This window comes from Trachypithecus francoisi, unplaced genomic scaffold (genome assembly GCF_009764315.1).
Source record: "Trachypithecus francoisi isolate TF-2019V2 unplaced genomic scaffold, Tfra_2.0 Lachesis_group0, whole genome shotgun sequence".
Taxonomy (NCBI): Eukaryota; Metazoa; Chordata; class Mammalia; order Primates; family Cercopithecidae; genus Trachypithecus; species Trachypithecus francoisi.
In genome coordinates, this window is record NW_022681453.1 from 16748085 (window position 1) to 16768381 (window position 20297).

The window sequence follows — 20297 nt, forward strand, 5'->3', positions numbered from 1 at the left end:
GGTGTGCTTTAATAAGGATCCTTACGCTTCCTGTTTTAGGCAACAGCCATTTACAGGCCAACCAAATAATGCGACCATAAGAAGTAGAAAAATAGGCCTCAGTTGGAATATCTTGCTCCTCTACCAATAGGAAAGCTTTTTCTTTCTCCCACAAAGGTTCCCAAATGTTTTCATTTCACTGTAACATACTCACCCCCCCACCCCACCCCACCCCACCCCCATTCCTTTTAATAGAGAAGCTAACTCAGTACAGAGTTGGGAAATCCGGAGAGCAGGGAAACCCAGGGGCAGGAAAAGCTTGTTGGCAAGGCCCTTTTCTGGGCCAGGGCTGAGGCCCTGCTGGGAGGCGCCGAAAGAGCCCTGGGCGGACACGACATTCCCGATGGCTTCTCGGGGGCCCACTCAACGGGAGTGATCGTGTCATTCCAAAGCGCTTTCCATTCTGAAGGTGCATAACTGCAGACAACTGCTTAGCAGGGTTGGGAACCCTCAGCCAAACTGAGGACTTTAGATACTCTCATCCACGATGACGGTTGGGGTGGTTTTTCCCCAGGAAGTAGAGGGCTATCTTTAGCGAAATGCGGGCTGAGGCAGCCCTCGGGGACTCACTACCATTGCATTCCTACCGGGAGGTCCTGGGTCCACCCTCCCTCGCCAGTGCTCCCCAGGGTTCCAGAGATGGCCACCAGCGTCGGCTCTCCCACCTCTACACCCATCACCTCCAGCCTGAGGGCGCACCTGAGAGGAACTGAGACCCAAGCGGCTCAGTAAATTATGTCTGGGGGTCAGGGGCACCCCATCTGGGCCAGGGCGCTGCTCAGGCAGGAGAGCAGGGGACGAAATCCAAGCGCAGCTGGAATGCTCTGGAGACAACAGCTGCTTTTGGGATTCCGTTGCCCGCTGTCCAGCCGTTGGCGGGGGGCGGGGGAGCTCCTGCCCCCAGGTCACTCGCCCTGGGGCCACATCAGAACCCGCCCATCCCCAGTCCCAGGAGGAAGACCCGGGAGTAGGCTGTGAAACCGAGTCTAGAGGGAACAAGACGCTCACCTGGGCCCCAGAACAATAGAAGGGGAGGTGGGGGCCTCCCCTGGGACCGGGTCCCGATCCGGATTAGATCCGAGGGGCAGGATTAGCCCTGTTGGTCCCACGAAGCCTGCCTGGGCCACTGGTGCGGTGACGGTGGTGGGGCGGGCTTCGGAATCCGCCAGGAGGGAAGCGCGCCCGTGGGGCCGGAGAGGAAGTAAACCCGCGCGTCCGCCTTGGGGCACCCCCGCGCTCGTGGCCTTTGTCCGGTGACGCTGCCAGCGCCCAGAGCACCAGGAGCCGAAGGGTGGACCCCCGGAGCAGCAGCGGGACCCCCGGAAACCCATTGCGACCGGCCCCAGGGGACCCACCACCAGGCCCCGACTGTGCCGAGCTTCCCGCTCGCTCGGCCCCGCGGGTAGCGAACGCGACAATGTTCCCCTGAGGCCACGACAGAGCCGGCGTGCCGAGATGCCCAAACCCCGCGCGGGCGCCAGCGACTCTCGCGCCAGTAGGCCCTTGACTTGGATCAAGACGGGGGACGGGGGACTCCCAGGACGCGAGCAGAGTGAACGAGGACAAGGTGATGCTCCACGCGCTTCTACTTCAAGTCTGGTCCGGTTCGGCCTGGTCTGGCCCAGCCGAACGGTCACCCCAACACTACCACAGCTTGCCCTTCCGCTTGCTCTGGCTGCCCGCAGACTTGGAGCCATTTTTAAGGAGAAACCATCTGGCCACGCCCCCTGGAGCACCTGAGAAGCCAATCCACGCTCGGCCACGCCCCTCTCCGCGGGCGGTGGAGAGGCCAACGGTCGCGCGGGTGGCGGTTAGGGCGGGGCGTGCTTCGGCGCTGAGCCGGAGAAACTTGAGTCGGTTGCCCCGCCCACGGTGCCCGAAGCCCCAAAGGCTGGGATTAGGGGCTAGTAGTCTGGCACCTACCGCCTGGCCAGGTGTTCGGGACACGACTAGGTGGGCGACCGCCCCGCCCCGGGAGCGCGGCTTAATAGCTGAGAGCCCGGGGGCCAGGCCGCGGCTGCGGCCCAGGCAACGCCCTGAGGCCGGCCACGCTACCAGGTGTTCCACTCCCCTGGGACTGTGGGCAAGGGCCCGGGACGGGGAAGGCGGCAGGTGCTGACACGAGCTGCGCTGGAGGTCGGGGAGCTCGGCCTCCCCGGACAGATGACACTCGCCTGCTGGGCCGGCGGAGCTGTGCGGTGCCCTCCGGGACGCAGGGGGCGCTGCAGCCTCGCTGGGTCAGGCTCCGTAGGGCCCCGCCAACCTGGTGACTAACGGCGCCGGTGACGATTTCGCCGCGCGTAGGTCAGCTATGGCCACCGCTCTCGCGCTGCGTAGCTTGTATCGAGCGCGACCCTCGTTGCGCTGTCCGCCCGTTGAGCTTCCCTGGTGAGCCTGGACCCCGCGCCCTCGACCATCCCTCCCCTAGGGCCGACAACAGCCAGCCCCGCACCTTCCGGCCTCTCGGGCAGCGCATCCCGGCCCCACGCCCCTGACCCTTTTCCTCCGCAGGGCCCCGCGGCGCGGGCATCGACTCTCGCCGGCGGATGACGAGCTGTATCAGCGGACTCACATCTCTCTGCTGCAACGCGAGGCCGCTCAGGCCATGTACATCGACAGCTACAACAGCCGCGGCTTCATGATAAACGGAAACCGCGTGCTCGGGCCCTGCGCTCTGCTCCCGCACTCGGTGGTGCAGTGGAACGTGAGTCCTGGCCCGCAGTGAGGAAACTGAGGCCCAGAGTCACAGGCCCTCACCCTGCTTGTGTCCCTGCAAACTTGGCTTTCCTCTGTCTCCTGTAGTGGATGGAGGTGGGGAGAGGCTGCGTGGATTTGTCGTATTAAATGTGCCTCCTCCCTGCACAGGTGGGATCGTACCAGGACATCACCGAAGAGAGCTTTTCCCTCTTCTGGATGCTGGAGCCTCGGATAGGTACTGGGGGAGGGGAGGGAGAACAGAGGTGTTCTGGGCCCCAAAAGGCGACCCCACCCCAGCCTCTCAACAGAACCGTAGACTAGCCACATTCTCCCTTCCCCTAGAGATTGTTGTGGTGGGGACTGGAGACCGGACCGAAAGGCTGCAGCCCCAGGTGCTTCAAGCCATGAGGCGGCGGGGCATTGCTGTGGAAGTGCAGGACACGGTGAGTCCCGGGAGTGGGGCATGCTGCGGGGAGCACAGACCTGACGCTAGACAGGCTGATGCTGGCCTTTTCTTTGCAGCCCAATGCCTGTGCCACCTTCAACTTCCTGTGTCATGAAGGCCGAGTAACCGGAGCTGCTCTCATCCCTCCACCAGGAGGGACTTCACTCAAACCTTTGGGCCAAGCTGCTCAATGAACCACCATGAACTGTCCTGCTGACTGCACTCTGCCAGACTTCCCAATGGTTTCACTCTTATCTACCCTTTGGCACTTACCTTGCTTATCAACATAATTTATACACTTCTCCCATTTTGTATCAGGTGTGTTGCTGGCCAGGAGCTGTCTCACTGGGCTCTTGGAGGGGAATGTGAGGAAACCAAGGAGTCACATTTTTATCTAGATTACTTAGGATTCCTTAGTTTTTCAGAAAGTAGTATGTTTACCTGTTCTAGACCTACTTCCTCACATGCAGAGTTGAGAGGACTTCAATGACTTTTCTCACAAAATAGCTGACTTTATTTTTTTGAGATGGAGTCTGGCTCTGTCGCCCAGGCTGCAGTGCAGTGGCGTGATCTTGGCCCACTACAACCTCCACCTCCAGGATTCAAGTGATTCTCCTGCCTCAGCCTCCTGAGTAGCTGGGATTACAGGCCCCTACCACCATACCCAGCTTTTTTTTTTTTCTTTTTTTGAAGAGGAGTCTCGCTCTTTCGCAGGGTGGAGTGCAGTCACGCAGTCTCAGCTCACTGCAGCCTCCCCCTCCCAGGTTCCAGTGGTTCTCCCACCTCAGCCTCCTGAGTATCTGGGACTACAGGTTGTGTCACCATGCCCAGCTAATCTTTGTATTTTTAGTAGAGATGGGGTTTTACCATGTTGGCCGGGATGGTCTCGAACTCCTGACCTCGAGTGATATGCCCACCTCCCAAAGTGCTGGGATTACAGGTGTGAGCCAACATGCATGGCCGAGAGAGATTCAAGTTAGGGAATATTTATGTGTCTTGACCTGGTCCTATATGGCCAAGCTATAGGCTAGCAGGATGCCCTGTGTATGCCAGTCCCAGAGATTGTTCTTTGACCCTTTGACCCCTCGGGAGCCAGAGTCAGATGCTCAGTGTGAGACTGAAACCCCAGGAGCCACAGCTGGTCAGAGCTGTTTTGTGAGCAGCCTCAGGAAGAACTTTTTGAACCTGGAACACATTTATCTCAGGGCCTGAGGCTCCCCCTGGAAATGAGGGTGCTGTGTTTGTGTGCATCTGTGGTAGTGGCAGCTACACAGCCCCACCTGTCTGGTGAAAGATCAGGCATCACTTTTTTCTTTCTAAACTTTTATTGAAAAAACCGAGGAGGTGTGCTGGATCCCTGTTCAGAAAAGTCGCTTCTCATACCTGCAGGCAGAAGGACCACCTGTGAGGTGAGGGCAGGAGAAAGGAGGCATGAGGCATGGCAGAGACCCCACCAAGGACAGGGTGACTTACGAATGGAGGCTATGGACACCACCTTCCACCTGGGCTGAGGATGTTCTCTTCTCAAACTTAAGCTCCCCAGAGTACATCATGGCTCTGAAGAGGGGCAGAGGTCAAATGTGGGTAGCTGGCCCTGGACCAGCGCCTCTACCCATGTCCCAGCTTCCCAAGCTCACCGGACTTGGGTCAAGCTCTTGGCACCAATGTCCTGGCATGAGTGTTGGATGCCAGCAATCAGGTAAGGGACAAATTTGTGGATGGACCCTTTGTCCTGCACAGCACCAGACACCCCCTGGGCCACTTTGATTTTGTCAGCTTCACTGCAGGGACAGGCAGAGACACAGGCAACGTCACAGCAGAGATGAGACTGTCAGTGTAGGATTAGGGTGAGGTAACTGGCTTGCCTGTCCCACCTGAAATATCTGTTCTGGCTGCTGAGGTGCTTGTCCATGGCATCAAGAGAACCCATACCACGATATTTCTTTAGCCGGATCCCATCGGAAAAGAAGTACTCACCAGGGGCCTCAGTGGTGGCAGCCAGGAGAGAGCCCATCATGACTGTGGACAGATGGAGTGCTGGGTTAAAGCCTAAGCAGCACTGGGGAGACATCCCACTGGCCTTCACGGGTACTGGGCCTTACCTGTGGAAGCCCCAAGGGCCAAGGCTTTCGCAATATGACCCACATTTTGGATTCCTCCATCAGCGATGACTGGAACACCAAAGCGCCGTGCATACTCTGACACCTTGTACACTGCTGTTGCTTGGGGCCGCCCACAGGCCAGCACTGTTGAGATGGAGGAACACATGGGTGGATAGGGTTAATGGGGACAGGCAGTGGACCCTGTGGCCACATTTAACACCCAGGAGCTTTTGGCTGCATCTGCATCAGGACTGCAGCTTGGATGAGGAAGAGATGTGTCTGGGATGGCTGCTACCCCATGTGCCTTAAATAGTACAAACTGCTGTGCTGCCCTCTACTCACCCCCATGTGCGCGTGCATGTGTGCAGTGCCCAGGACAGCCTCAGGCACATGCAGTCTTAGCAGCCGGGAAAGCCCCGGACCGTGCAGTTAGTCCCCAGAGGCACTGAAGTCAGGCCCAGCCCTTCCTGAATGGTGGGCAGCTCAGGCAAGGTTAAGGGCAGTGGTTGTGTGGGAGAGCAGGTTGTGGTGTGGAGCAGGCAATGGTTGTGTGGAAGAGCAAGGTCCACACAAAGGAGTCGGTCCCTGAGCCATGCCTACTGCAGAAGATGTGGGCAGGAAAGGGCCTGCCTAGGAAAGAAAGTCCTGCCCTATCAGCACCCCAGGAGGAAGAGGGGAGCTATGTTCTTGAGCACCCCCCACAAACCATGGTCTGTGAATCAGTTGGCCCTGCCCACCCATCAGCACCACAAACCCCGGGAGCTACAGCTACGTCAACCAAGCAGCCGGGCAGTGGGCAGCTGGGCCGCGCCAGTGGGCCGGGCTGGACTTACTATAGCAACCCGTGACAGTAGAAGGGCATTTGGGGCTGTGGGACTTTATGTCTGGAGGGATCTTGGGAGCCACTAAATAAAACAAACAGACCAGAGTTTAGAGAAGGTGCAGAGCAGGAGCAAGAAGGCCAGGCTAGGCAAGGGAGTGGCAGGTGAGGGATGACGAGACCTTGTCTTGCTTCCAGCCATGTCACCCATCCAAGAGGTCAGTTTGGCCCCAGGATTGCCCCTATTGGAGGACTCCTGTTCCCATAAGAGTGCTTGGCTCCAACGTATGTGGGGCCTGAAACTGGGGTCTCTGTGGGCCCTATCAAAGTATATTCTTACCTTCCTGGGTAATGCAGATGGAGCCACTTCCCATGCCCACCCGCAGGGCATCCACACCTGCATCAATGAGGTTCTTGGCCTGGGCAGCAGTGACCACTAAGGTGAATGAAAGGAAAACATTCAGGTGAAGGTTAAGGTGGGAGCCCAGCTTATCCACTCCTACCACACATCCCTCAGGGCACAATCTTGCCTTACCATTGCCTCCAATGACTTGGAGATTGGGGTATTTCTCTTTGATGTACTTGATCATATTGATCTGGAAGATGGAATTTCCCTGGGAAGAGTCCTGGGACAGGAACTAAGTCTCAGATTGTGATGTGGCAGCTGCCCCTATTGCCCCAACCCACCTGTGTAGCAGCTCACCAAAACCACTACATCCACACCAGCCTGGGCGAGCAAGTCCAGCCTATACTTGTCATCTTCATGAGTGCCAATGGCTGCCCCACACAGCAGCTGTTTCTTGGCATCTTTGGAGGCTAGTGGGTAGTCCCGATTCTTCTTCAGGTCTGTCCGGGCAATGATGGCCACAAGCTCATCATCTTCATTTACAATGGGCAACTTTCCTGTGGTCAGGGCAGGACATGGATCAGGACCCTGAGCATTAGTTCCAGGCCCTTTCCCAGCTCTAGGACTTACCCTTCTTGCTGCGCTGCAAAATTTCATTTGCCTCCTTCAGTGTGATGCCTGCAGGGGCTACCACCAAGTCTTCCCTCTTTGTCATTATCTACGGGGGAGGTGAGATGTGAAGGGCCAGTCACCGACTATGGTCAGTCAACTCTTTTTTTCTTTCCTTCCCAAGTAGCTGGGATTACAGGCAGGTGCCACCACACCCAACTAATTTTTTTTTTTTTTTTTGAGACAGAGTCTTCCTCTGTCGCCCAGGCTGGAGTGCAGTGGCCAGATCTCAGCTCACTGCAAGCTCCGCCTTCCGGGTTTACGCCATTCTCCTGCCTCAGCCTCCCGAGTAGCTGGGACTACAGGCGCCCGCCACCTCGCCCGGCTAGTTTTTTGTATTTTTTAGTAGAGACGGGGTTTCACCGTGTTAGCCAGGATGGTCTCGATCTCCTGACCTCGTGATCCGCCCACCTCGGCCTCCCAAAGTGCTGGGATTACAGGCTTGAGCCACCGCGCCCGGCCAATTTTTTGTATTTTTAGTAGAGACAGGGTTTCACCATGTTGGCTAGGCTGGCCTTGAACTCCTAACCTCGTGATTCGCCTGCCTCGGCCTCCCAAAGTGCTGAGATTACAGGGGTAAGCCACTGCGCCTGGCCTATGGCCAGTCACCTCTACATGCACTGCCTAATTCAGAGGTGAAGTTCTATGGACCACCACGTTCATACATTCAAACCCAAATCACCCTTCCTCAAGGGATCCCAATAGTTCCTAGGCAGTATGGTATTGAGGGATGAGTAGAAAGGACAACATGGCACAGGGAGCAGCCTCTTACACTATGGAATAAGGAGGACCACCCAGGAACAATGGCAAGAAAATGAGGGCAGACCTCAAGCACTGCCCCTACCTTAGGGGTTTAAAAAAACAAAGCATGAATACTAGCAAGCATTTGGGCAGTTTGAAAGCCTCTGGTGCAGAAAGGATGCAGAAACCCAATGAAGGAGTCAGAAACTTGGCCTGACATTCCTCTTTCCTAGAGAGGAGAGGCTATCAGAGATGTCATACAGACAACAGAAACCTCTTGTCTTCAACCTGGGCTGCCAGAGCTTGGATCTACTCTGCCAGTGGCACCCACCTCTTCCAATAAACAGTCATGTTCCTCCTCTTTGAGAAAATCAATATCCCTGGAGGAGATGATGCCCACCAAGCGGCTCCCCATCCGGCCTGTGTCTGTGATTGGGATACCGCAGAAACCATGCCGGGCCTTGGCCTCAAAAACATCCCGCACACGATCCTTGGGACTGAGGACCACAGGGTCTGTGATGAATCCCTGTTCGTATTTCTGGAAAGGGATGGTGAGAAAGGGTATCGCATCTTTGAACTACTTTCATCAGGCTCTTGATCTGAAGCATGGGGTCTCTGCTTAATGCTCCCTTTGGCAGTGCCACAAGACCAAATCACACCAACACATCTTAGAGGAGACATGGGTAGGCTGGAGGTACAGTCCACCTGGTCTATTGCTGCTGCTTTAAGAAACAGAATCTCAGGGTCTTCTCAGTAACTGAACCCCATGGTGGGAAGAAAGAATACTAAATTAATAGAATAAACCCCTACTCCCACCCCACCCCACCTCAGTGCAATTCCCAGGAGTGCTTGCTAATGATCTTTGCCTTTCTGACCTTCACTTTCCGAACTTCATTGGCCTGGAATTCAGGTGTACAGTTGTGGTGGATGAAGCCAATACCACCTGTAAGCTACAGGATAAAAAGAGAAATACTAAGTGACAAGAGGCAGGACTGGATGCCTTTGGGGAAAGGCGATGGCGTCCTGGCTCCTTCCCCCACACCCCATGGGGCTCACCGCCATTGCTATGGCCATCCCAGCCTCTGTGACTGTGTCCATGGGAGAGGAAACCAGTGGGGTCTTAAGAGTGATTTTCTTGGTCAGAGCAGAAGTCAGGTCCTGAGGAGACAAAGGTCAACCAGTGTGGGAAAGCATCTCTTACTCCTCAAGGTGTTACTGAGTCCCCCACAAAAAGGCACTTTTGTATGACCTGCATGCTAACCAGTAACATGATCCCATAAAATCCACACCCAAGCCCAATCTGGTGAGGTAGCCCAGAGACCAGGTGACAGTAGCACCTTAGCTCACCTTGATGTTCAGGACCCAATTCCTGATCATACTTACCACCTGGTCTGCAGTGAAGTCGATGTACCCAGGGAGAATGAGAAAGTCACTGCGAGGGAAGGGAGTGAGTTGGGAGTAAAGCTCTCAGGCATAGGGCAGCATGAGACTCCATCCCCATATATCAATCAACTCGTAACCCATGTGAGCAGAGTGTGGCACTGACAGAGCCTGTGTGTCACAGACATAGTACAAGGTGGAAATGGGGACAGGGGACCTTTTATGCCACGGAGCTGTCATCGGTGCTCCTGGCACCCTAACAATTCCATGTGTCTGGAGCATGGAGTCTCCAGCCTGAAATTCCAAGCACTATTGAGATGTTTCTCCGTATCCCAAGCACCGCTCCAGATGTCTCAAAGTGAGCCCCGGAGGTGGGTGGCCAATTCCCGGAACCTGTCCCCGGCGCCCACGCCCAATAAGGGTCCACGGAAGCCCCCATCTGGCCTTTTCACCCAGCATGCCGCCCCTCTCTTCGCCCAGGTGAGCCCCATAGGCCCGCACTTGTAGGTGAGGCCGTCTCCGCAGTTGAAGAGCTGCTGTGCTGTGAGTCCGTCGTCTGGCACGTAGGACGTGCCCCCACTAATCAGGTAGTCGGCCATGGTCAACACAGGACACCACCGCGTGTCTCCGAGGACCGCGCCGCAGAGACCTCTACCGTCTGGGCCGCGCCAATATAAACCAGCCGACTTCGTCACTGCGCCGCGCACGTTGCTGACGTCAGGTCGTAGTACGCGCGGGCGGAACAGACCCGCTTCGCTACGGCGGGGGCGGAGCTGGCGCTGAAGAAACAGCGCATGCGTACAGCACACACTGGCCTCATCACTGAGGAGCTGATTTCAAGTCCCACCCCACTCCCCGCAGGACCCAGGCCAGTTCAATTAACAAGCAAGGCTTTACTTCCACTGTCCCGCCGGGCTCCTCCCCAAAATAAAGAGGCGTTGTTCACTAGCATGTTGAAAAGACGTGCTTGTCATTCTTAATAAACAACTAGAGTAAGAATACATTAAGAGAAACAGAGTGGTATCTTTATATGATACACAAGTGTATGTTACAAGAATTCCATCAGGCACAGGAGCCTCAGGTTTTAAGGCCTCAATGTTAGGCCAAAAAAAAAAAAAAAAAAAAAAAAAAAAGCATGGTAAAGTTTTTACTTTAACATCTAAAATGTCACTTGTCATAAAGGAGGGTGTAATAGAAATTGTCTTTAATAAATCATAATTGAAGTTCCCCTCATTTTTCTTCCATTATGATGCTAAATTTATGTTTGAGCATGAAGAAAGAAAAGAACATCGTTCCCCTGTAGTCAGCAAAGTCTGTCAGCCCAGTGGAAGTCAGCTGGGGAGATTCCCTTGCAGGGTCCATTCATCATTAATTCCATCTCTCTTGAAGATGGAAAGGGGCCACATTTAACAGTCCAAGCCCTTTCCCCAGGACCCAGACAAAAATAGAGTCAGTCAGCAACTTTCTAGACATATGATCTCAAGGAAACCCAGAGCCACCATTGGCTGAGGAGTCTGCCGCAGCAGGTTTATGAAGATGCAAAGGGGGCAAAGTTTTCTTTTACATTTTAAACAGAAGCAGCCTGAAAGGCTTCGTAACTACACCAATAAAAAAAAGAAAAAAGAAAAAATGGAGGCCTCTTCTTTAGTGTGAAAGTCTCTCTGGTTTTTCCTGGCTGCTTTCTCTTGCACTATGGCCAAGGCATCTCAGTGCATAGTGCTTGCATTGGCCACTGCGATGGCCTCCTGAATTTCTCTTATCACCAGGATCCGGGTCAGCATTTGTCCCATCTGCTCTCTGCTGATAGGCTGGACTGAGTACCAGATTGGGCTGTTGGGGGCCACCACCGGCTCAGGTGTCAGGTAAAAGGTGTCATTCCGGCCTTTCACACTCTGGGGGCTGAAGAATATGTGAATAAAAGTTGGGTACCACCAACACAACTTCAACCCTCCCACCTTGAACCTCCCAGACAGATGCTGTCTACAAACAGTAAGGCCCCAAGGTATTGTGGCACAGCTACTGAATTCCATGCAGCCACCACACACTACATCCTGGTCCTCCTTTGGGACTACTGCAAATCCCCCAAATGTTGGGTTGCTTCCCTTCTGCCCCTCCTTCCCACATACCAGCTGTGATCCATCACTGAATGCACCAGCCTAGGGCTCCCATGGACTCATATGAGTCCATCCTTATCTTACTTGAAGCCAACTTCACTGCTCAAAGGGTCTATCTCCAAGTCTTTGCACATGTTGTGTTTTTTGTTTGTTTTTGAGATGGCATCTTGTCTCCAGGCTGGAGTGCAGTGGGGGTGATTTCAGCTCACTGCAACCTCCGCCTCCTTGGTTCAAGTGATTCTCCTGCCTCAGCCTCCCGAGTAGCTGGGACTATAGGCACGTGCCACCAAGCCCAGCTGATTTTTGCACTTTTAGTAGAGATGGGGTTTCGCTATGTTGGCCAGGCTGGTCTCGAACTCCTGACCTCAGGTGATCCACCCACCTTGGCCTCCCAAAGTGCTGGGATTACAGGTGTCAGCCACTGCGCCCAGCCTCATTTGTGTTTTCTACCCACTAATGATGGCCATTACACTGGGGCCCTTAACTTGGGTTCACTCCCCTCCCCCTAACCATGCTATACCTCTATTAAGTACTTGGCATCCTGTATCCTCTAATAGTTATTCATCCATCCATTTAAGATTTATTTAAGGGTTACTAGTGCCAGGTCAGCACCAGGTGCTGATATTAAAAAAAAAAAGGGCAGCAACAGTATTTCCTACTTCATGGAGCTTACAGATAGGAGGGGACACAGGTAGCAATTAAAGTTACACAAATACAAAATAACAAACAGTGATAAGTGCTACCTAGGAAACAGCCACAGGGAAGAGGTGGGGAATGTGGAAATGCTTCCCTGATAAGCTGTGTTTAAGTTGAGAAGAGGCATAATATGATGCCCTTGAGTAGAGAGGAGCTAGTGTGGCTAGGGAACTAAGCTCCACAGATATGAGGTTAGCAAGGGGGAGTGCATGAAAGGAGTTGTCTGCCATAAAAGAATTACTATGTAATGAGAAACCACTGAATGAGCAAAAGGGAGAAAAAGCTGAGAGAAGTCTCACCTAGATTAATGGTGGCAGTGACAAAAGGTCAAGGTCAGGAAGCAGGGCCATGCTCAATATGTGATGAAGACAGATTCTCTGTACCTTCATATCCTTTTCGTGGAAGTTGACTGTAGGGACCTGGTACCCCTTTTTCTATCAGTGCTACGCACATCACACACATTTGAAAAGCCAGAGCAAGGATGCTTCTACATTTAGCTTTCTGGAAGTGTTTTTATGTGGTTTGGGACTAGAGAATGCCTTTCCCGTGTGATAAGCTATCACACAAGTGAACATGCACACACATAAACACACATGCACACACATGGACAGCCAGTCACAATAAAGCCTCCTCACCATTTGAAGAGGTAGAAATCATAGAGCTTGATGGGACATCTCAATGGATTCTCTGGATTTTCCGTCTGTTCTGCATACATGTCATCTGTAACTATAAAACACACATCCCCACCACCACAGACCTGGCATCAGACTGCCTTACCTCAGACCCAAATCAGGAACCTCAGGCTTTCAGCCAGCCCAACTAGGAAATACAGGGTCTGGGGAGGAAAGGTATGAGGCATGGGCAGTGACTACTAAGGGAAGAGGCAGCTATTCTCTCTGGGGCTTCTCTGCTTCTAGGAGGAAAGTTCGGAATTTTTGGCTGGTGAGATGGCAGTGAATTTTATCTAGCAAATCTCAACCTTTACACTTATTACTAGCCTCACAGGCACAAGGGCAGGACAAGTAGCACCTGTTTTTACCATTCCTGCCTCCTTTCCCTACCTTTCTGGCCAGTCTGGTGTATTCCAAGGGCCTTCAAGTACCGGATACTCGTGCTTTTATCCTTGGGATTAGAGGGGTTTTTCTTTGTCTGTCGCAAGACCTTGGAGAAGGCCAGCTTCATGTGCTGGTCCACTGTCTTCAATAGGAAGTACCTGGATCACAAGTAAAACGCAAGGCACAGGGAGGGGTGCCGGGAGGATACCATGACTCATCCTCTGCCCACTGGTGCTTCAGAGAAGCCACCACCCACATTCCCAAGATCTGGGCAGGCTTATACCCAACCAGTATCCAGTGCAGGAGCTACATCAAGATGGATGGTAGGGGTCTGGCAAGGGTATCTGCCTCACTGGTTACCAAACAAAATGCAGCCAAGTGGGGTTAGGGCTTTCAGTAGCCCAGTTTCTCAAATATATGTCAGAGGAATTCAGAAGGCCTCTTGGATAGTTTCCACACTCTTCACTGGACAGATGCCAGCAGTGGAGCCTCTAGAACACTTACTTGGTATTAAAGAACATGAGGGTGGTCAGCAAGGTGGAGGGGGAGTGAGCCCCAAGCTGCTTGCACTCCCACAGCATCTCCTCAGTCACGTGGCTGGGCAAGACATAGCCTAGGAGGAACAGAGTACTGTTACAACAAGAGGACAGCAGGTGATCTGTCAAAGGCACAATATGGGAGGTGTGAAGCATAAGGACCACACAGGAGTACAATTTTCATCAGGGGACTCTCCCTAAAGTGTGGCAAAAATCATCTGGAAAGCTTGTTAAAACAGAGAGCTGGGTCCCAACTTGTTTCTGAGGTGGAACCTGATGATGAGTATTTCTAACACTACACTTGAGAACCACAGCCTTACATGATTGTTGTTACCCTCTAATCCAAGGCTAACACAGGGCAAAAAGACTGCCCTCAGAGACAGTGAAGTACAGAAAACTATAAACCAAACTCTGCATATATGCATACTTCTCTGAGAGTGTACAGAGCTTTGCATATTTTCAAAGGTGGTCCAGGACCCAAAGAACTGGCATGCACGCCCGTTTTCCTTACCAAGTCTTCTCTCATTTCAACCGTCTCTAAAATGCAAGGCCAGCCGGGTGCGGTGGCTCACGCCTGTAATCCCAGCACTTTGGGAGGCCGAGGCGGGTGGATCATGAGGTCAGGAGATCAAGACCATCCTGGCTAACATGGTGAAACCCCGTCTCTACTAAAAATACAAAAAATAGCTGGGTGTGGTGGCGGGCTCCTGTAGACCCAGCTACTTGGGAGGCTGAGACAGGAGAATGGTGTGAACCCTGGAAGCAGAGCTTGCAGTGAGCTGAGATTGCACCACTGCACTCCAGCCTGGGCGACAGATCCTGACTCCCGTCTCAAAAAAACAAAAACAAAAACAAAAACAAACAAACAAAAAAAAGCAAGGCTATTGTCATTCATTCTCTAGATAAACAGGAGACTGATACTCTTTGGGGGATTTTTTAAAAATTATTATTATTATTTGCTAAGATACAGGGTCTCTTCTACAAGGCCAGGCATGGTGGCTCACACCTGTAATCCCAGAACTTTGGGAGGCTGAGGTGGGAGAACTGCTTGAGCCCAAGAGTTTAAGACCAGCCTGGGCAACATAACCAGACCCCATCTCCATTAAAAATCAAAAAAATTATTCGAGTGTGATGGTGCACACCTGTGATCCCAGCTACCAGGGAGGCTGAGGATTCTTTGGGCCTGGGTCAAGGCTGTAGTTAGCCGTGATGCACCACTGTACTTAAGCCTGGGTGACAGAATGAGATCCTGTCTCAAAAAAAAAAAAAAAAAAAGAGATGAGGTTTTGCTCTGTCACCCCAGCCAGAGTACAGTGACACAATCACGGCTAACTGCCGCCTTGAGCTCTTGGACTCAAAGACTCCTCCTGCCAGTTTCCTGAACAGTTAGAAATACAGGCGTGAACCACCACGCCTAGCCAATATGACAGTATTTGAACTATTACAAGATCCCCCCACAGAGCTGGTGTTACTGTAAGACCCTAGTTCATAAGTGAACCCAGAGCTAGGCATGGACAAAGGTCAATAATTTGAACAAGAGCCCTGGTCAGCCAGGTCTGCACCAAAGAAAGATAACATTTGACATGACCACCAAGGCCCCTTCATGTGCTGAAGTCAGTCAGTATGCACATGTTTGTGCACTGGGTGCATTATGAAATAGCAGCAGGCAACAGTATTCTCCTGTAGGGTTTCGGGATTCTCCAAGCAAGCACAGTGTTATGACACTTACTGGAAGCAGAAAAAAGAACATTCTGCCCAATACACTCCGCTTCTGTGTTCTGTGCTCTTGCCAGAACAAAGCTGGCTCTCTAACTAGAGTAGTGCACTTCCATCTCTTCAAGGCAGTTCTGACTCTATTTTTTGTACACTTTTCAGCTATTTTGTGACCCAGTGGCAATGGGAAAAGTTTTTCTGCTCTTAGACATATCTGAAGCCCCCAAGATCCAGGATGAGCAGAAAACAGCCCTTCTCAGCAAAGAAGGATTCAAGGAATCCTCCCACTTCAGCCTCCCTAGTAGCTGGGATCACAGGTGTGCGTGATCACACTGGACTAATTTTTTTGATTTTTAGTGGAGATGAGGTCTTGCTATGTTGCCCAGGCTAGTCTTCAACTCTTGGGCTCTAGCAATTCTCCCACCTTGGCCTACCAAAGTTCTGGGACTACAGGCGTGAGCCACCATGCCTGGCCTTCCTTTTTTTTTTTTAAAAAATAACTGTTCTCCTGGGAACAATTATTGCCATACTTTGGCATGTTCCACTTCTCTGGGTTTGCTCTGCCACTTGCTCCCTCTGATGTCACTTCCCTAATTTTATTCTCTTCTCTACAATTTGTAATAAATTTGGCTGGAGGTGGTTATTCATGTCTATAATCTCAGCACATTGGGAGGCCAAGGTAGGAGGACTGCTTGAACCCAGGAGTTCAAGACCAGTCTGGGCAACACAAGGAGACCCCGTCAATACAAAAACTTTAAAAAAAAAAAAAAAAAAACGCTGAGTGCAACCGCTCGAGCCTGGGTCCCAGCTCGAGCCCAATAGGGCAAGGCAGCAGTGAACTATGATCACAACATTGTACTTGAACCTGGGAGACAAAGCAAGACCCTGTAAGAAAAAGTAAAATGGCCCGGGCATGGTGGCTCATGGGTGTAACCTTAGGAGGCTAAGGCAGGAGGATCACTGGAACCCAGAAATTTGAGACCAGCCTAGGCAACATGGCAAAACCTCATTTCTATGAAAAAATATAAGAACTAGCCAGGTGTGGTGGTGTGCACCTGTAGTCCCAGCTACTTGGGAAGCTGAGAGGTAGAAGGATCGCTTCAGCCCAGGAGGTACAGGTTGCAGTGAGGCAAGATTGTGCCACTGCACTCCAGCCTGGGAAACACAGCAAGACCCTGTCTCAAAATACAAAAATAAATCAAAATAAAATAAAACAGACTCTATTGACTGAGGGCAAGGGCTCCTAACATGGAAGTAAGGGGCTATAGATAAAAAACCTAGGTAGTAGCCTTATAATTCTGAATCTGAACTATAAGCACCAAAATGATGTATTTTATCTTTAAAAACAATTTCTAGTTCTGCCCACTGAAGTAAGGCACTGAAATACCAAGCCCCAATAAAAGGAACCAGGCTCCAGAACTGAAGGATTCTGCATTAGAACAAGAAATATCCAAGACAGGACTGAAACATTCTGTTAAGTGAGAAATTAAGAAAGACTATTAGGGTCATGTCAAAAGGACTTGGGGTCAATTTAAAGAGGCTCCTAATGGCCAATGATGGGACATTTGTGCATCAGTAAAGATGACTGCAATTAGCTGAATCTCATTAAGTATGTTTAAATCTGTAAGTTCACAATGACTCTTGTAAACAAGAAAACCTTAATTGGACATCACTGAGGGAAGCTGATGACCTAACTCATTTTTGTGAAAACTGGTTAAGCAAAGAAAAAAAGAAAAAACAAAAAAGCTGTTAACCCTGCCTCTTCTATACAATCTATACCATTATGACTCCAAAGAGTTGAAGAGGGAAAGTTAGGGCCAGGAACAGTGGCTCACGCCTGTAATCCCAGTACTTTGGGAGGCTGAGGTGTGTGCATCGCCTAAGCTCAGGAGTTCGAGACCAGCCTGGGCAACGTGGCAAAACCCCATCTCTACAAAATATACAAAAATTAGCTAAGCATGGTGGCACATGCCTGTAGCCCCCAGCTACATGGAGGGCTGAGGTGGGAAGATTGCTCAGGCCCAGAAGGTTGAGGCTACAGTGAGCCGTCCGTGTTCCCATCACTGCAATCCAGCCTGGGTGATAAATTGAGATCAAAAAAAAACAACGAGGGAAAGTTTTTCATTATATTCCAAGTAATTATTAAGTAATAATAACATTAGAATACTGTTCTGCAACCCATAAAGAATCAGTGGATTCAGACATTTGGGTATTGTGATCAAAGAAAGGCCAACTATGAAGTAATCTTGCCAAAAACAAAACAAAACAAAAATCTGGAATCAATCTGTATATTCAATTACCAATCAACTGTAGATACATGGGGAAAAAGAACATGTTAAACTACACCACAGCGAGCAATCAGCAAAAATTAGACTGTGTGACAATTTCAAAGCCTAGTTTCTTCCATGAATATACTATAAGACAAAAGGTAGGGGGAAATTAAGATGAATAGTAGGCCGGGCGCGGTGGCTCAAGCCTGTAATCCCAGTACTTTGGGAGGCCGAGGTGGGCGGATCACGAGGTCAGGAGATCGAGACCATCCTGGCTAACACGGTGAAACCCCGTCTCTACTAAAAAATACAAAAAACTAGCCGGGCGAGGTGGCGGGCGCCTGTAGTCCCAGCTACTCCGGAGGCTGAGGCAGGAGAATGGGGTAAACCCGGGAGGCGGAGCTTGCAGTGAGCTGAGATCCGGCCACTGCACTCCAGCCCGGGCTACAGAGCGAGACTCCGTCTCAAAAAAACAAACAAACAAAAATAAGATGAACAGTAAATATTAAGGCCATGCAAGGTGGCTCACACCTGTAACCCTAGTACTTTGGGAGGCTGAGGCAGGCAGATTACGACCAGCATGGCCAACACAGTGAAACCCTGTATCAACTAAAAATATAAAAATTAGCTGGGTGTGGTGGCAGGCACCTGTAGTCCCGGCTACTCGGGAGGCTGAGGCAGGAGAATCACTTGAATCCAGGAGGGAGGTTACAGTGAGCCGAGATTGCACCACTGCACTCCAACCTGGGCGACAGAGAGAAGACTCCATCTCAAGAAAAAAAGAAAAAGGTCAGGTATGGTAGCTGACCCCTCTAATCCCAACACTTTGGCAGGCCAAGGCGGATGGATCACAAGGTCAGGAGTTCGATACCAGCCTGACCCAGTGAAACCCTGTCTCTACCAAAAATATAAAAATTAGCTGGGCGTGGTGGTGCGCGCCTGTAATCCCAGCTACTCAGGAGGCTGAGGCAGGAGAATCGCTTGAACTTGGAAGGCAGAGGTTGCAGTGAGCCGAGATCGAGCCTCTGTCTCAAGAAAAAAAAAAAGCCAAATTCAATATGTAGACTTAATTTTGACCTTGATTCAGATAAATCAAAATAATGAAATGTATGACTATTAAACATTTTAATAAAGGGTAGATTTTTTTTTTTTTTTTAAGAGGGAGTCTTGCTGTCACCCACGCTGGAGTGCAGGGGCGCCATATCGGCTCACTGCAAGCTCTACCTCCCGTGTTCACGCCATTCTCCTGCCTCAGCCTCCCAAGTAGCTGGGACTACAGGCACTCGCTACCACACCCAGCTAATTTTTTGTATTTTTAGTAGAGATGGGGCTTCACCGTGTTAGCCAGGATGGTCTCGATCTCCTGACCTCGTGATCCGCCCGCCTTGGCCTCCCAAAGTGCTGGGATTACAAGCATGAGCCACTGCACCCGGCCTAATAAAGGGTAGATTTTAATTACATTATGGATTTACCTTTTTTTGTTGTTTATTTATTTATTTTTGAGACTGAGTCTTGCACCATCACCTGGGCTGGAGTGCAATGGTGCGATCTCGGCTCACTGCAACCCCTGCCTCTCCTGGGTTCAACTGATTCTACTGCCTCAGCCTCCCGAGTAGCTGGGATTACAGGCTCCCACCACCACATCCAGCTAATTTTTGCATTTTTTTTTAGTAGAGATAGGGTTTCACCATAATTGGCCAGGCTGGTCTTGAACTCCTGACCTCGTGGTCCACCGGCCTTGGCCTCCCAAAGTGCTGGGAACTCAGGCGTGAGCCATCATGCCCAGTCATTTTTTAAAATTATTTTTTAAAGTATGAGCCAGGCTCCGCAGCCCACGCCTGTAATCCTAGCAATCTGGGAGGCCGAGGCGGGTGGATCACCTGAGGTCAGGAGTTCAAGACCAGCCTGGGCAACACGGTGAAACCTTGTCTCTACTAAACTACAAAAAATTAGCCAGGTGTGGCAGTGTGCCCCTGTAGTCCCAGCTACTTGGGAGGCTGAGGCAGGAGAATTGCTTGAACCCAGGAGCCGGAGGTTGCAGTGAGCCAAGACCATGTCACTGTACTCCAGGCTGGACGACCAAGTGAGTGAGACTCCATCTCAAAATAAATAAATACATAAATAAAAAGTAAATATTAAAAGACATAACCAGGCCAGAAGTGGTGGCTCACACCTGTAATCCCAACACTTTGGGAGGCTGAGGTGGGCGGATCACCTGAGGTCAGAAGTTCAAGACCAGCCTGGCCAACATGGTGAAATGAAACTCCATCTCTACCAAAAATACAAAAATTAGCCAGCTGTTGTGGCACATGCCTGTAATCCCAGGTACTTGGGGGGCTGAGGCAGGCGAACCACTTGAACCCGGGAGACAGAGGTTGTAGTGAGCCGAGGTCCTGTCATTTGCACTCCAGCCTAGGTGACTGAGAATCTGTCTCAAATAAACAAACAAGTAAATAAATAAGTAAGTTGCGATAGGTTGGGTCCCATGGCTCATGCCTGAAATCCCAGCACTTTGGGAGGCCGAGGTAGGCCAATCACTTGAGGCCAGAAGTTCGAGACCAGCCTGGCCAGGTGCCTGTAATCCCAGCTACTTGGAGGCTTGAGGCAAAAAAAATTATGGATAAAGTATCTGGAATTTACTTCCAATACAGGAGAGGGGAAACAGGTAGTGTTA

The 20297-nt window shown here is 51.3% G+C and overlaps 3 protein-coding genes across 12 annotated transcripts in view; 1 reads left to right on the forward strand and 2 right to left on the reverse strand.

The window, feature by feature from the left end:
• The first annotated feature begins 1061 nt into the window (after window positions 1-1061).
• On the forward strand, window positions 1062-3488 carry NDUFAF3 (NADH:ubiquinone oxidoreductase complex assembly factor 3). 4 transcript variants are annotated; one of them, XM_033206890.1, is made up of 5 exons: window positions 1062-2427; window positions 2551-2743; window positions 2905-2971; window positions 3079-3179; window positions 3259-3488. In XM_033206890.1, exons 1-5 carry the CDS (start codon window positions 2351-2353, stop codon window positions 3373-3375), a joined length of 555 nt encoding a protein of 184 aa, XP_033062781.1. In that variant the 5' UTR covers window positions 1062-2350; the 3' UTR covers window positions 3376-3488. The 4 variants fall into 4 exon arrangements, with proteins under 4 accessions (XP_033062781.1, XP_033062799.1, XP_033062810.1 ...); XM_033206908.1 differs by having other exon boundaries at window positions 1319-1606; XM_033206919.1 differs by having other exon boundaries at window positions 1614-2097.
• Window positions 3489-4487: 999 nt separating this feature from the next.
• IMPDH2 (inosine monophosphate dehydrogenase 2) lies at window positions 4488-10099 on the reverse strand. Of its 3 annotated transcripts, none has more exons than XM_033206865.1 (15): window positions 9741-10099; window positions 9243-9291; window positions 8916-9017; window positions 8735-8809; window positions 8191-8397; window positions 7080-7167; window positions 6807-7006; window positions 6639-6729; window positions 6444-6539; window positions 6117-6188; window positions 5284-5427; window positions 5056-5200; window positions 4819-4962; window positions 4655-4738; window positions 4488-4564 (listed from the first exon to the last, which is right to left on the reverse strand). In XM_033206865.1, the coding sequence occupies exons 1-15, from the start codon at window positions 9836-9838 to the stop codon at window positions 4543-4545; spliced, it is 1617 nt and encodes a 538-aa protein (XP_033062756.1). In that variant the 5' UTR covers window positions 9839-10099; the 3' UTR covers window positions 4488-4542. The 3 variants fall into 3 exon arrangements, with proteins under 3 accessions (XP_033062756.1, XP_033062773.1, XP_033062764.1); XM_033206882.1 differs by having other exon boundaries at window positions 9243-9250; window positions 9741-9888; XM_033206873.1 differs by lacking the exon at window positions 6117-6188 and having other exon boundaries at window positions 9741-9916.
• Window positions 10100-10190: 91 nt separating this feature from the next.
• Window positions 10191-20297, reverse strand: part of QRICH1 (glutamine rich 1) — a 68825-nt gene continuing 58718 nt past the window's right edge. For all 5 annotated transcript variants that reach the window (XM_033206798.1, XM_033206809.1, XM_033206816.1 and 2 more), the window contains 4 exons: window positions 13609-13717; window positions 13111-13262; window positions 12685-12775; window positions 10191-11138 (listed from right to left, as the gene is read on the reverse strand). In XM_033206798.1, the coding sequence (XP_033062689.1) occupies window positions 10946-11138; window positions 12685-12775; window positions 13111-13262; window positions 13609-13717 (545 nt within the window). In that variant the 3' untranslated portion in view covers window positions 10191-10945. The remainder of the gene's footprint in view (window positions 11139-12684; window positions 12776-13110; window positions 13263-13608; window positions 13718-20297) is intronic.